Below are 14,434 nucleotides of genomic sequence, written 5' to 3' on the forward strand. Positions count from 1 at the left end.
TCCCCAAAATCTAAAAATCATAAGTTAGACCATCTAAGTCAGGGACCAGCTGTACTTCATACATGGTAACTCCTGGTTAATTTGCTTTTCCCTTCCCTTCAGAACCACTTTTCTTTTGCTGGGAGTCCCCAGCTGACCTCATCCTCTGCAACCATATTCTCTGTGAAAGTGTTGCCAGACCATCACCTGGTTTCCCAAGCCCTTGTGGTGCATTTCATCGTATCCTAGTTGCTTTCTAATAAGTGTTCCCTTGCTTAGGTGTTAATCTTTAACCTTTAAGATACTCATTTCTAATCGACAAATATTCTGGATTGCATTGCTCTAACCCAATAACAATACATATTTTATTGTGGGATTTTAGGCCTTTGGCCAGATAGTTAGGGAAATGATTTTTCACAAGGAATTCTATTAGAGGAAGTTCCATCATGGCACAGAGTTGATGGCCTCCAACTCTCACCAACTCTGATCTTAGTCTGTGTTACTATTAAAAAAAAAAAAAAACCACTCTTCCTTAGAACTGATTGATTCTAGATGTTTCAAATCATGAATTCTTATTTTTTGTTAGGTTCATTAAAAATACATATGTATCCTAAAATCTTCTAAGAGATAAAATGAAACTAACTTGTAAAAACTACCTAGTTTGTGTTTTAGCTAGATCATGGTTGTCTTCTAAAGTAAAATGCACTACAGCATTCTAGAAATAATATAATGAGGGGTGCCTGGGTGGCTCAGTCAGTATCTAAATGAGATAAAGATCATTTGGAGTGTATGAAATTAACTGACTCTTAATTTCAGCTCAGATTGTGATCTCAGGGTTGTGGGATTGAGCCCCACGATGGGCTCGGCGCTCAGATTCTTTCCCTCTGCCCGTCCTCCTCACCCCCCATCCCCCCGCCCCCCGCTTATGTGTGCCCCCTCTCTCTCTCAAAGAAGTAAACAAATCTTTAAAAAAAAAAAGAAAGAAAGAATTTAATGAAAGTAAGCTTTTTGTTTCGTCTGAGTTCATGTTATCATGGAGAGAGTTTTACTGTTTGGTTCCATCAAGTTGTAAATCCTGACCTGTATATTGTATGTAATAGCTAGAGCTTTGGCTCTAAGTTTTTTGGAATTAACCATTAAATATATAATGATGCAAGCAGCAGAACAGCTAATGATTCACCCAACTTAGAAATAATTTTTCAACTCAACTTTATCAGGCATTATTGTATTAATCACATTATACAGCGTGCTGCCATATTTAGCAGTTCTACTTTTGGGGGGGTGAAGGTAGTGCCCTTTGCTGTATTAGAGTAATCTGTATTTCTTTCTGATTAAAGTTTTTCCTGAATATTATTGGAATATAATAAGTTTATATACCTTCATGAAAACAAATAGACACTTTGTTTATACATTAATGGTATACATATCTATGCATAGACACAAATGGTAAATTTTGGTGGCAAATTTTACTTTTTGTCTCAATTCTTTCCTGGAAACCCATCAACTGTGTTAACCACTATATATTTTCCCGTAAGAACACCGAATTAAGAGTAAAATGTTTTGAAATAGTATATTAATCAAAGTTAATGATTTAAAATTGTGAGAATAGACCTAAAGAGAGATTTTAAGATTTCAAAAATGGTTTACATCAATTATGGGATTATTTCCAGATTTTTGGGCAGACCGAAAATGAGATGATTCTTCTAAAAAGAATTGATATATATTTAAAATATTGCTAAATGGACATATATTTCTAGACTTGAGGGATATCAATGGATCTCTCATGTATCTAAAGAAGAATTCTCTGCCTTTACCTTACTTTGCTGTGATAAAAATCAGTGGAATACATTCACATGTGAAACACAGTTCTGTGGATTTATGCACATTAAAATAAAACCGAAAATCTTTTTAAGATCACTAAATCAGTTAATAGCATATATTTCCTAGAATTATTAATGTTCATAAATAACAGCACCTTGATGGGCTGCAATGTGGATTATTGCAATGTTCAGAAGAGCAGCTATAATTTTATTTCTTTCCCCTTCACTCAAAGAAGGATATTGAAAAGCTAAATAAGTGAGAATCACATTATCATCAAGAATCCTTTCATTCTGTTTTGACCTATTAAAAATGAATAAATAAAAACTCTGTAACTTTATTAATGATTAACCAAATGATGTTTGATGTCCTCACTTGTGATAGAGAGATTCTTCTCTCTGGCAACATCATGGATGACCTCGACTGTTATAAATATACATTACAGTACCAGATTAAGTCCCATTGATTGACCTAACTAACATAAATATACTAGCAATGGTAAGCATTAAATATTTAAATAAACATATCCACCCTTTTTGTGTGTAAATTTGTAAAATATTAAGAATTACTGAGTTGTACATCTTAAAAAGGTGGATTTCATGACATGTAAATTATATATTTTAAATGTTGGTATAAAAAATGAGGGCATCTGATGGATACTATCATAACCAAATGACCAGACTCAGTGTCGCTAATAAGGAGGAACACTGACCTGTTGGGCTTCCTGGTGGGATGAAATGAGAACTGTGCCACAGCACATGTGAAGTTTTTTTGGTCAGAAATAAAACATTATCCAGTCTTAAGGGGATAATCAGAATATTTCTGACAACTAGCCTTGACTCTTAAAAATAATGTCAATGCCATGAAGGACCACAGAAGACTGGGAGTTTGTCCTGGTTTAAAGGAAAGTAAATTCAATCAGTGATCTCAGTTTGGACTTTGACATTACTGGGACTCTTCAATATGGACTGTAAACTAGATAATATTCTTGTACTGATGTTAAATTTGATGGTAGTTATGATACGGTTATGATGATATAGAATAATGTTCTTGTTCTTAGGGTATACAGGCTGAATATTTAGGGGTAAATTTGTGTACACACACATTTTAAGAAAATAAATTTTTAAAGAGATTTTATTTATTCATTTGAGAGAGAGAGAGAGAGAGAGAGAGGGAGGGAGGGAGCGCACAACCAGGGGGGAGAGGGAGAAGCAGACTTCCCTCTGAGCCGGGAGCCCGACGTGTGGGGCTCGATCCCGGGACCTGGAGATCATGACCTGAGCTGAAGGCAGACACTTAACCATCTGAGTCACCCAGGCGCCCCAGAAAATAAATTTTTAATAGGAGAGAAATGAATGTGGCAAAATAGTAATTGCTGAACCGCGTGAAGGGTACATATATGTTTATTTTACTAGTCTTTCAGTTCTTCTGTGAATTTGGAAAAATGTGAAGTACAATGTTGAGGTAGAGGGGAAAAAAACCATTAATGAGGAATTTCAGGTGAACCTTAAAATGACAAAGGATAAAAATAAATTGTGCACTCCATATTTGACTTTCTATACATTATGGTATTTACTGATTATCATACTAAAATGTTCATAGTTTGTGCATGACGGTCGTATCTAAAGCAGTGGGAGATAGAGAGCAGCCAGAGTTTTCCTTAGCCTCTCATTTTGCATTGTCCCCTAGGGTACAGCAGTACCTTTTGTTTCCATACACAACTGCAAACTTTCCACCTCTGTAAGAATTTTCATGTGTCCAACAGGAGAATTTATGTCGATTTTATAAGTGTTGGTTATTGTTTACTAGGAAAACATCTGAAATAAAATATTTATCCCTCAGAATCCAGGAGAATATTTATAGCTTCCAAAAAAAGGCTTTTATTTAAACCAGCTTCTAATAGGAACTTTTATAATTTAACATTATTCGAACAGCTGTAAATATTAAAATGCATGCTGTTTAATGAGATAATTGATAAAAAATGTTTGTAAGTGCTTACATCCATCATCATATATATGACTCTATCCCAACTTGGTAACTTTGAGCATATGTGCAGCAAGACAGATCTGGAAGCTAACCATTCTCATGCAGTGGCCAAGAGCATAGCTTTGCTTCAGGTATTTGAACTTGAACTTGGGCTCTCTATTTCCTAATTGTGTGACTTTAAACAATTGTTGACTTTTTCTGGACCTTGCTCTTGTAACTGAAGTCTGAGAGAGTTAATAATATATATCCTCAAAGACTGTTGAGGAGATTTATGTAAATGAAATAATGCATTTTAGATGCCCAGAACAATAGCTGCCACAAATAGTTCAAGCCCATTTCTATCAGCACCACCATCTGCATCATATCAACTCTGTTGCCAGGAATGTCCCTCCTGGTTTTTGCCCATCGGAACTCTTCTAAATCACTTGTGCTTGAAGATTGCTATTTAAATCTCCAAATGGAACTGAAACCCATAATGTCAGAGTCACTTCACTGTTACTGTACAGTGTTATAGTCATTTTACTGTTAATGTAATTTTGAGTATTTTTAGAGTAAATTCTCTACCACTAATGGTTCCTGGCTATATGGATTGGTATAGAGAATCCATAAATAATACCAGTATTCTCTGATAAGGTGCTCTATTTTCCCAGAAATATTTTTGTTAAATGTAGCATATTAATATTATTGATTGCAAGTCCCTTTTCTGTTTTAATGTATTTTTAATAATAATGATATTAATGTATAAAGTGCCCATATTCCCATGCTGTGCAAGTTGTATAATTTCTATATCATGTGCTCCATAGAAGAATGTAGTCAAATGAATTTTGTATACGTTGGTCATTCTTTACTCTGAGGAGTATCTGAAATCAGTGTTATCATCTGCAACAAACTAGTTTTATAAGAGGAAAAATTACAATATTCCCATTTCATTCTCCAAATGAATTTTAGTTCAACCTTATTTTCTTTAGTTCTGTATTTTCTTTACTTCTGATACTTTTAAGCAGTATCATTCATTTGGTTCATTTGGTTGTTGTCTTGGGTAGGGGTTGTCCACAAGCTGACTTTTAGATGAAGAGTCATGGGTATGTGGTTTATTAAGGAAGGACTGCCAGGAAAAAACAAGGTAGGGGAAGCAGAACACGGAATCAGTCATCCTAAATAAAATGAAATTTGAGTCAGAGTCCCAACCTCAGCTTGATCCCATGGGATCCTCTGGAGATGAAGTTACACCACAGAGTTTTTGTCCTATTTGAAGCAAAGAACCTGTTCTTTTAAACTCCTGCCCCACACAGGCATTGGCTATGGCATTACCCAGGGGACCCTAAACTCCCAAGGCAATTGAAGCTTTCAGCAGCTCTAGCAATCCAACACTGGTTCTTGAAGGTTACACTTACCCCACCATGCCCACCCAGAGGGTGGGAGCCCAGCACAAAGAAATTACATCCTAGGAGATAAGGACATAAGGGCAGGAGCAGCCACACCATTTGCTGGAGAAGTCTTTTTTCCTTTCTGTTTTTTCTCTTCCTGTAATCACTGTTAAAGCAGAAAGCATTTTTGGTTCTAAGATAACAATGATGATGGTATCTATGGATAAACTAAGTTATTTAATCTGAAAAATATTAGTTAGACAGTTGGGCAGTTAATGGAATTTTGATTGATCACTACATGTAGCATAAATACATAATATATAGAAGTAATGATTCATGCTATCAAGGAATTTTAAATTTCACCTTAAGAAGGGCATCCTATAGAAAAAAACAATTATAATATAGAACTACAATTTAATCCTGACAAGGGCAATCTGTGTCATCCAAACATGTGTTTAGGATGATGGAATAGAATGATCAGGGTTGGTCACATAAGACAATGTTGAATATATATAGTTTGCATAATATTTTAATGCATGTCAGTAGGTAAAGAGAAAAACATAATGCATTCCTTATGAGAAAATATGCAGAACTGAGGTGAAAATCAATTCATTTACATATAATATGTTTATTTTAATGTTCCTGACAGCTCATTATATTTCAGCTACAAAGTTTTTCTTAGTTTTATCCTATTCTATATTTTATTTGTATCAACTTGGATTATAACACAGAATTTGTCATTTCACCTTTTCAGTGACCGTAAACTACATAGAAAGACTAATATGATACATAGATTATTATTAATTATCTTGATCATTACTATAATGCAGAAATTAAGCCAATAATCCAATATTACAGTGGTATAGATATAAAATATAGTACTTCTGGGGCGCCTGGGTGGCTCAGATGGTTGAGTGTTTGCCTTCGGCTCGGGTCGTGGTCCCAGGGTCCTGGGATCGAGTGCCGCATCGGGCTCCCTGCTCAGCGGAGAGCCTGCTTCTCCCTCTGCCTCTCTCTCTGTCTCTGATGAGTAAATAAAATCTTTAAAAATAAATAAAAAAATAAAAAAATACAGTACTTGTGTTAAAAGATCAGTTGGGGACGCCTGATTGGCTCCATCAGTAGAGTGTGTGACTTTTAATCTCGGGGTTGTGAGTTTCAGCCCCCTGTTGGGTAAGAACCTACTTTAAAAAAAGTTGGGCAAGGACAGAGTTGTCACATAAATTGGACAGGCCCAATATAATCTGAGAGTATTTTGTGGCTCTTATTAATAAGAATGTTCACAATGCTTTTATAAAATAGTTTAATAGTGTGTAGGTTGTGGAAGGGATTAATACTCTAGTGGTTGAATAACTTTTATAGCATTGTTTTCAGTTCTCAGATACATTTAAAGGACAAACACAAAATAAAAGATCATCTGAAGAAGGCAGATGGTGTGTGAAATTTCTGGAGACCTTGTAGTTGAAAGAAACCTTGAATGTTCTAAATGTTTTCAGTTTGAAGAAGAGAAAACCTAGAGAAGATACAATGACTGTTTTTAAGTATTTGAAGGACTGTAACAGGGCTCAGATCATAGATTTTGTTCCCTGTTGCCCTGAAACAGAATGTCTGAAGTTAGAGCTCTCCAAATATGAAATGGGTTGTCTCTGAGGCATGAGTGTCACTCTGGTAGTGTCTCCCTCGTAGTGTCAGCTGAGGCGAGATACTGTTCGTCAGGGATTCTACAAAAGAAGAAGGTGAGTAAATTCACTCTGAGGCTCCTTCAGTTCTAAAACTTCCTGAATCTCTTTGTGAACCTGTATAATTACAAGCAGTGTTCTAGAGCACACTTGACAGTGAAATTAACCATCTCTGTTAAAAGCTTTAGAAGTAAATAGTCTTAAACCATTACAGTAGTTACAGTAGGTGGTTATGAAAAACAAAGCAGGTGGAAAGAAAAATGATGAATGATTCATGTCTTGATCATTTAAGCCATCTTGGGTACTTAAAAAATATTTCATTGTATTTACTGCCTCTGACAATTTTATTTTATTGAAATGCAGTGTTTTCACTTTTAGGTTTTTGCTTCCAGTTACTGCAACGGCAGAAAACTGTCTTCTTACCATTTACCCATATATGGCAACTCATCTTGATAAGCAAACAATTGTTTTAAAGGATGGTAAGTTAGATATGACTGTTGTCTCCTATTCTCACCGTGTATGTTCTTGTTATCCAAGGTCGACACCTGGAAATAATGTGACTTTAAAATTAAGAGATGTGGGGCGCCTGGGTGGCTCAGTCAGTTAAGTGTCTGCCTTCTGCTCAGGTCATGATCCAGGGTCCTGGGATCGAGCCCTGTGTTGGGCTTCCTGCTTCTCCCTCTCCCTCTACAGCTCCCCCTGCTTGTGCTTGCGCGCGCTCTCTGTCAAATAAATAAAATCTTAAAAAAAAATTAATAGATATTTATTAAACTCCCGCCATTTCTAGGATCTGTATTTAGCCTTGAGAGCAGAATATGGCCGTGTCTCTAATTGCAAAAGCTGAAAATCTAGTGTAAGACACAAATAAATAAATACAAAGAAGATTGAAGTAAGAGCCAATTGCAGTGTTGGAAATGTGGGTGTGTTGCAGAGGCTAATGCTGACTTTTGGGGTCTGGGATAACTTTATAGAAGAGATGACATCTGTGTAGAGTTTGACAAATGATCTTGAACAGCATAATCTGGGCAAAGGGCCATGTAGCAAAAGCATGGGGGTCTGATGGGCTGCACCCTTTATTCTATAATAGTGGGAACCTTCTGTGATTTCTGAGTATCAGTGATTTAGAAAGGGAACAATTGTTGGGATGAGAGTTGAATTAAAATGGGAAAGACAGCGGTCAGTAGGCCGGCTGGGAGTTGCTGCAGGGGAAATGGTGAGAGACTGAGAACAACAGAAGAGAAGCTACTGAGCTGAGAAATTTGAAATGCAAGACACAGAGGCGAATGATTGATGGAGTAAATCTCAGAGGAGGAGAAAGGATAAGGAGTGGGAAAACATTCCATCTGTGTAGATTGTCAAGGCCTTAAGTTTCAGGGTTGAATTGGAGATCTTTTCCGTGTTTGTAACCAGTTTTCTCCTATTCTCCACTTGCTTCTTCAAGTGTTTGCCACTCCTGTGAAATCTGTTCGGTCCTGTTCTGCCTCAGTCTCAGGGCATGACCTTTTCTGTAACTTTTCAGAAGAAATAGAGACCATCAGGCAGGAATACTCTGAACTTCCAAATACCAAGCGTGCATTGGAACCCATCATCTCTCCTGTCACAAAGCTGGGAGAGGCAAGACTCTCTCATGATTTAGGCCATTCCTCCATCTGAATCCCTTCATCCAGAGACCTTGCTTAATCAGCTAACCTTGCTTACTCTTGCTCTTCAAATCATGCCTCCCTCTTAGCTTCTTTGGGGGCCTGTGCAGGATGACAACAGGGAAGAAAGAGGAGACTATATCCTCTCAGTGGATAGGCTTGTTCCCAAAGAGAAAAAAGGTGAATCCAGGCCTTGGGTTCCTGATTTAATCTTGGCAAATTTACCAATCAGATAAACCACTTGATTTCCCAGACACGGGGAGAAAAATAGCAAAGGAAACTAAATAATTAGAGTACCATAGCTTCCTTTAACAGGAAGGACATGTCAGGGGTGAGGCAGAACATTCTGCCATTATACTCCTGTTACCCCACAACTGAGCAGCATCTTACACTGTTGATCACCTCACCCCTCATCCCCAACCTCTCATCAGACTCCCTCTGGACTTCCACATACTGTACTTCCCTGGGGTCCTTCTCACCTCTCTGACTGTTCCTTCTGAGCACATATATATTACAAATTTTATACACATTCTCAAAATTTAAAAGATTTTCTGACCGATCTTGATGTTATATTTTTGTATTCTTCTAAAATACTTGGGAAGGGGGCAGATTTCAGATAATACAACATAACAAAGAGGAGTGGATGAGTATCACAGAACCTGGGTGGAAATTCTGTTTTGTGTTCTAATCTCACCATTTTGCCATATGCTTTTACCGTTAATTCTCAGATCCTCAAACACCTGTTATTTAACAAAATGTGCCTGGTAGGAGAATAATAGGATGCTAACAATATCTATTTCAAGAGGCTTTTGTGAGGACTCATGGAGGAAATACCTGGAAATTATTATCATTACTATTATCATCATTTTATTATTATTGCTATCATAACTGCTATTATTATTATTACTTTAACACTTTTATATTTTTCACAATATCCTCCAAAAAAGTAATGAGGAGTTACTGTATAAAATATTGCTATTTCTTTAAAAGCTAAAATATGAATAGAATCTTAGTGCTTGTATGATAATTGAGTATGAAATCTGCAGATTAAAAATAATGCATCCATTTCAGTAAATATTACCATAGAAAGACATGATTTTTAAATATTCTAAAGTATCTTTAGAAATATGTATAGTAAAATTTATAATATATATTTAATGCTTCCCAGGCATAGGGTGCTCTGCTAAGTGCCTTGTATTTGTTATTTCATTTAGTGCCCCCAACAACTGAGTGCGATATTCTTATTAATTTCACTTTACAGATTAACAAACTGAGTCATAAAGAGTTTGAGCAGCTTGCCCCAGGGAATTCTAACCAAATTTGTAATACCTCAGAGCCTACACACTTAGCTGCTGTGCTCTAGAGTATGATATGTTCAGTAAAGGTGAAATCTTAAAACACATTAAGTATTTCAAAAAGTAAAGCAGTATGATTTACTTGTTCGAGCTAATATGCTGAATATAAGCTATTATATGAATCATTGCTTTTAGTTGAAGAGTACAGATGTGGGTTTGCACCCCACTAGGAACTTTTTATTATTTGATGGTAAATTGAAAAGATATTGCCTAGTGCATCCACAATGAATCATTCTATCATTGAATTTTCTAAGGCTCATTTTTATGAAGCCTGTAGTGGTGTAGCATTGCAGAGATAAGCACATTCTCTGGTAAATTCTGATTGGCTTTGTATTGAAAAAATGGAAGGAACTTAGTATATGCCAGCTTACTTATCTGTGTTATTGCCTGTAAAGTAACCCTTACAACAGATTCATGAGCTCAGAACCTTTGGTGTCATTTCATGGATAAAAACATGTTTCAGAGAACTTATATAACATCCCCGTAGTTGAATAGCTCAGGAGTTGTAGTGCCAAGATTTCAAATCAGAAATTTCTAACTGCAAAGGCTATGCTTTTCTGACAGAATTACATTATGCATATATGTATGTGCATATACATATACATATGTGTGAATAGATAGAAAATAGATGATAGATAGATGATAGATAGACAGATAGATAATCTGGCCTTAGTTCACATATACTGCCTTTTCTTTCTTTCTTTCTTCTTTTATTATTATTATTTTTTTATTATGTTCAGTTAGCCACTGTATAGTACAGCATTAGTTTTTGATGTAGTGTTCAGTGATTCATTAGTTGCATATAACACCCAGTGCTCATCACAACATGTGCCCTCCTCAATACCCATCACCCAGTTACCCCATCTCCCCACTCCCCTCTCCTCTGAAACCCTCAGTTTCTTTCCAGGAGTCCATAGTCTCTTATGGCTCGTCTCCCTCTGTGATTTCTCCCTCTTCAGTTTTCCCTCCCTTCCCCCAGGTCCTCCGTGCTATTGCTTTTGTTCCACATATGAGTGAGACCATAGATAATTGTCTTTCTCTGCTTGACTTATTTCACTTGGCATAATGCCCTCCAGTCCCATCCATGTTGATGCAAGTGGTGGGTATTCATCCTTTCTGATGACTGAGTAATATCCCATTCACACATACTGCCTTTTCGTAACATTGCCTTTGGTTGGGTTCAGATTACCATGGAGGCAAATTCTAGTGTATATACAGACAACTCTAACTGGAATAGAGATTGAAAGCCATGCAAAATGGTGTCAACTCATAACCAAGCAGTGATTTCATTTCAGAAAATTAACTAGGAAGAAATTACTTTTGTTAGTGATGCTCTTCTTATATTCAATTTTGAGCACCATATAGAATCCAAAAATTTTGGTGTAGAAACATTTAAAATGGTTTAGATATCTTTGTTTATCCTAAAGTTGAGCATTGTTCATTGTCCAAAAACTTTGATATGCCATAATAATGGCCTTGTTGAATAAAATTAATTCAGTTCAGAAAACCATATCAGCTTTTACAGTCTTTTCCTTGACATCTTATTTTAAGTATGGACATTTATACTTAAAAAAATTTTTTTACTCTCTCTCTCTCTCTCTCTCTATATATATATATATACACATATTTATTATATATAATATAGAAAATTATGAAATTCAGATTCAGTAATTTGAGAGTGAGCTCACAAATGCTTGTTGACTTACTGTGTTCCATTGTATCATTTGTAGATAAGGATGACAGTTCTTTGAAGAATAGAGACAATGTTTTGCTTCCCTACCAAGAAGCTGGTTTATCCTCCCCTGCTCCTACTAAATTTAATGATGCTGAGCCTGCAGAGAGAAGATTATTTGTTGGTATGTGGCAAATATATATTGTCCCGAGCAAACCCACTTCTTAACATGATCTGTTTAATATTATTGAATTGAAAACTTGGGCTTCAGGGAAGAAGAAATCCATGAAGTAAAACATGAATTTTTAATTAGTTTTAAGTGGGTCATCTGCTTTGGGAGCTCTCTCCAATGATGTGGAGCAGAGATTCTCCAATGTTTTTTGTTCACAGTATACTTAGTATCTCAGTACTTTTCCCCTAGGTCAAAAGATGTGCCAAGCAATTCCCTTTATTAAATGTTTTGGTTGAAAAACCTAAGACTAGTAATTCATATGATATCCAACATATGCAGTAGTGATATTTAACTAAAATGTTAAATATTCTGTAGAGCCCCTCTAAATTTGCCGTGACATCCCAGCTACTCTCTCTACAGTCTGAGAACTGCCAAACTATGGGTTTGTCTGCCAATTATTTAGCTGGACCCAGTATTACCTATCTTAGAAAGAGATGAGCACAGATAAATAGATAAAGATACAAATTTGGTATTATCATTTGTAATTAACTATTCAAATATTCCTTTCTCTGGATATGGGTAATATTGAAAATTTTCCTGTTTATTGAATGGACCAAACTAAATTAAGTATTGTGAGGTTTTTAAATGACTGTGCTTGTGCCATTACATAGATATTTGTGAAAAAAAATATAAAAGCATTTTGTATCCTTGAAAATTTCTCTACCTTGAAACATTTTGTTTTATTAAAGTGCTTCACTTGGATAAAAAGTCATTTTGAATATGAAACCAATATTTTGTTTCTGTAAGTTTTCCATCTAAGGTTTAATTCTGTCTATTAAGTAGAATTGAAGAATGGTCAAAATATTTTACATGTGTAATTGAAAATGAAACATTCCACTTTGGGGAATGTTTACACATACCATTATGGCAAGAAGAAAATTTAATGGTTTTCTTTATTGAAATTCTACCATTTTTAAAGTATTTCTGTTACGTATTTGAAAATAAATCTATTTTCTTGTTTTCAAGATACAGTAAATTGACTCAGATTTCTTTGAGAACCTAGCATAATTTGTAAAATGAGCTTTATTTGTCTGCATACGAATAGCAATAGCTGACAGGATTATTTTACTCTATGGTGATGTAACCTTTTTTTACAAACAAATGTGAATTTTAGGAATTGAAATAATACATGAAAGGCTGAACTCAGGCAAAAGTAAAACATCAAAGAAAGACAATGATAGATCTATGGAAAAGGAGGAGAAAAATGAGCAATGGTTTTCTCCTGAAGAAGGAACAAAGGCGTATGTCTTCTTTGAGAAGGTTGTAAATGCTGCTCAGACCTGGTTCAGTCTCTTTGGCTGGCCTGAAGGACCCCATTCTCTTTCTATTCCAGAAACAATAAGAAGGTAACAGCTATGCGTTTCTCTAAAACTTGCTTTGTATCATATAATAGAATATAGTCTACTCATTGGGGTGGTTTTATGTGAAACACAATGTTAAATGATTTATTCTACGCTGGTAAATTAGGAGGAGGCTACTTTAAGAAAAGCAAAAGGACGCAAATATAAATTCTTTGGTATAGGTATACTTTTTTTAAAAAAATAAAGATTTGTTTATTTATTTGAGAGAGAGGGAGTGCGTGTGCCTGCGTGCACGCGGGGGGAAGGGCGGAGGGAGAGGATCTTGAACAGACTGGGCTGAGCGCAGAGCCCCAGATGGGTCTCCACACGGGGCATGACCCGAGGACCCTGAGATCATGACCTGAGCTGAAACCAAGAGCTTAACTGACTGAACCACAGAGGCTCCCCTGCTATAGGTATATATTTTTTATTTCTTCTAAACATTGCATGATTTGAGGTCAGTATTTAAAATCTCTGAACCTCACTTTCCTCATCTGTCAAATGACAACGGGTAAACTATGGGTAAGAAAAGCCGTTTTAAATCTGAAAACTTTGGAAACTCCATGGGTACATATAAAGGAACTATCAGCTCTCGATCTGGAGTGTGGTCAGGTAGACAGTACATTTCCTTCCCTCTTTCATGGACTTTTTAGTACTCAGCATATCTAAAGTAGGTAAACTGCATTGGTTTATATCAAGTCACTTAATTCTGTTATTAATTTAAATTGGAATTTAGCACCTCCCTTGGTTCACGTTGCTGCTGTAGTGGTTCTCACAGTTCTACCTCCTTTCTCAGAGCTTGGGGTGATTTGCTGGCACCATAGGGGCGAGGACTTCATCTCTGTAGCTAGAAGAGCTATAGTAGCATTTTTGCGTCTATATTCAGGAGGGAGTTAGGTTATGCTAAATCTATAGTTTTCCTTTAAGTTATCTTTTTCAGTTTTTTAGATTAATGGGACAATATCAGCTTCATAGAATGAATTAGCTAATATTTCATCTTTACCTATGCTGGGGGAAAATTAATACAGCAGGTACACTGAAAATTTACAGGCTTGATCATAAAATCATCTGACTCCAGGGAATATTTTTAGAGAAGTTATTCTGTTAATAACTTTTTAGTTTTCTGCCTTGCTGTTTGTTCTACTGAAAATTGTGTCTATTTTGAGTAAATTTTAATGATTTATTTTCATATTAAGGGAGATCATTGATCGGACATTTAAAATTCATTATCTGACAGTAGTGACTACTAGTATTATTGTTTATATGTTCATAGTCTCTTTCTCATTTATAATTTTTATTTAATTTTTATTATACATATACTTTTATGTCTCCTGTGATGAATAAATTTTTGAATTAATTTATCCAT

The 14,434-nt window shown here is 35.8% G+C and overlaps 1 protein-coding gene across 1 annotated transcript in view; it reads left to right on the top strand.

Annotated features, from left to right (window-relative positions):
- CFAP47 (cilia and flagella associated protein 47) overlaps nucleotides 1–14,434 on the top strand; it is a 453,685-nt gene that overhangs the window by 152,861 nt on the left and 286,390 nt on the right. The window contains exons 27-29 of the mRNA XM_032426488.1: nucleotides 7,208–7,308; nucleotides 11,555–11,680; nucleotides 12,843–13,074. Of these exons, the coding sequence (XP_032282379.1) occupies nucleotides 7,208–7,308; nucleotides 11,555–11,680; nucleotides 12,843–13,074 (459 nt within the window). The remainder of the gene's footprint in view (nucleotides 1–7,207; nucleotides 7,309–11,554; nucleotides 11,681–12,842; nucleotides 13,075–14,434) is intronic.

Source organism: Phoca vitulina, unplaced genomic scaffold, assembly GCF_004348235.1.
Source record: "Phoca vitulina isolate PV1807 unplaced genomic scaffold, GSC_HSeal_1.0 scaffold35, whole genome shotgun sequence".
Lineage (NCBI taxonomy): Eukaryota > Metazoa > Chordata > Mammalia > Carnivora > Phocidae > Phoca > Phoca vitulina.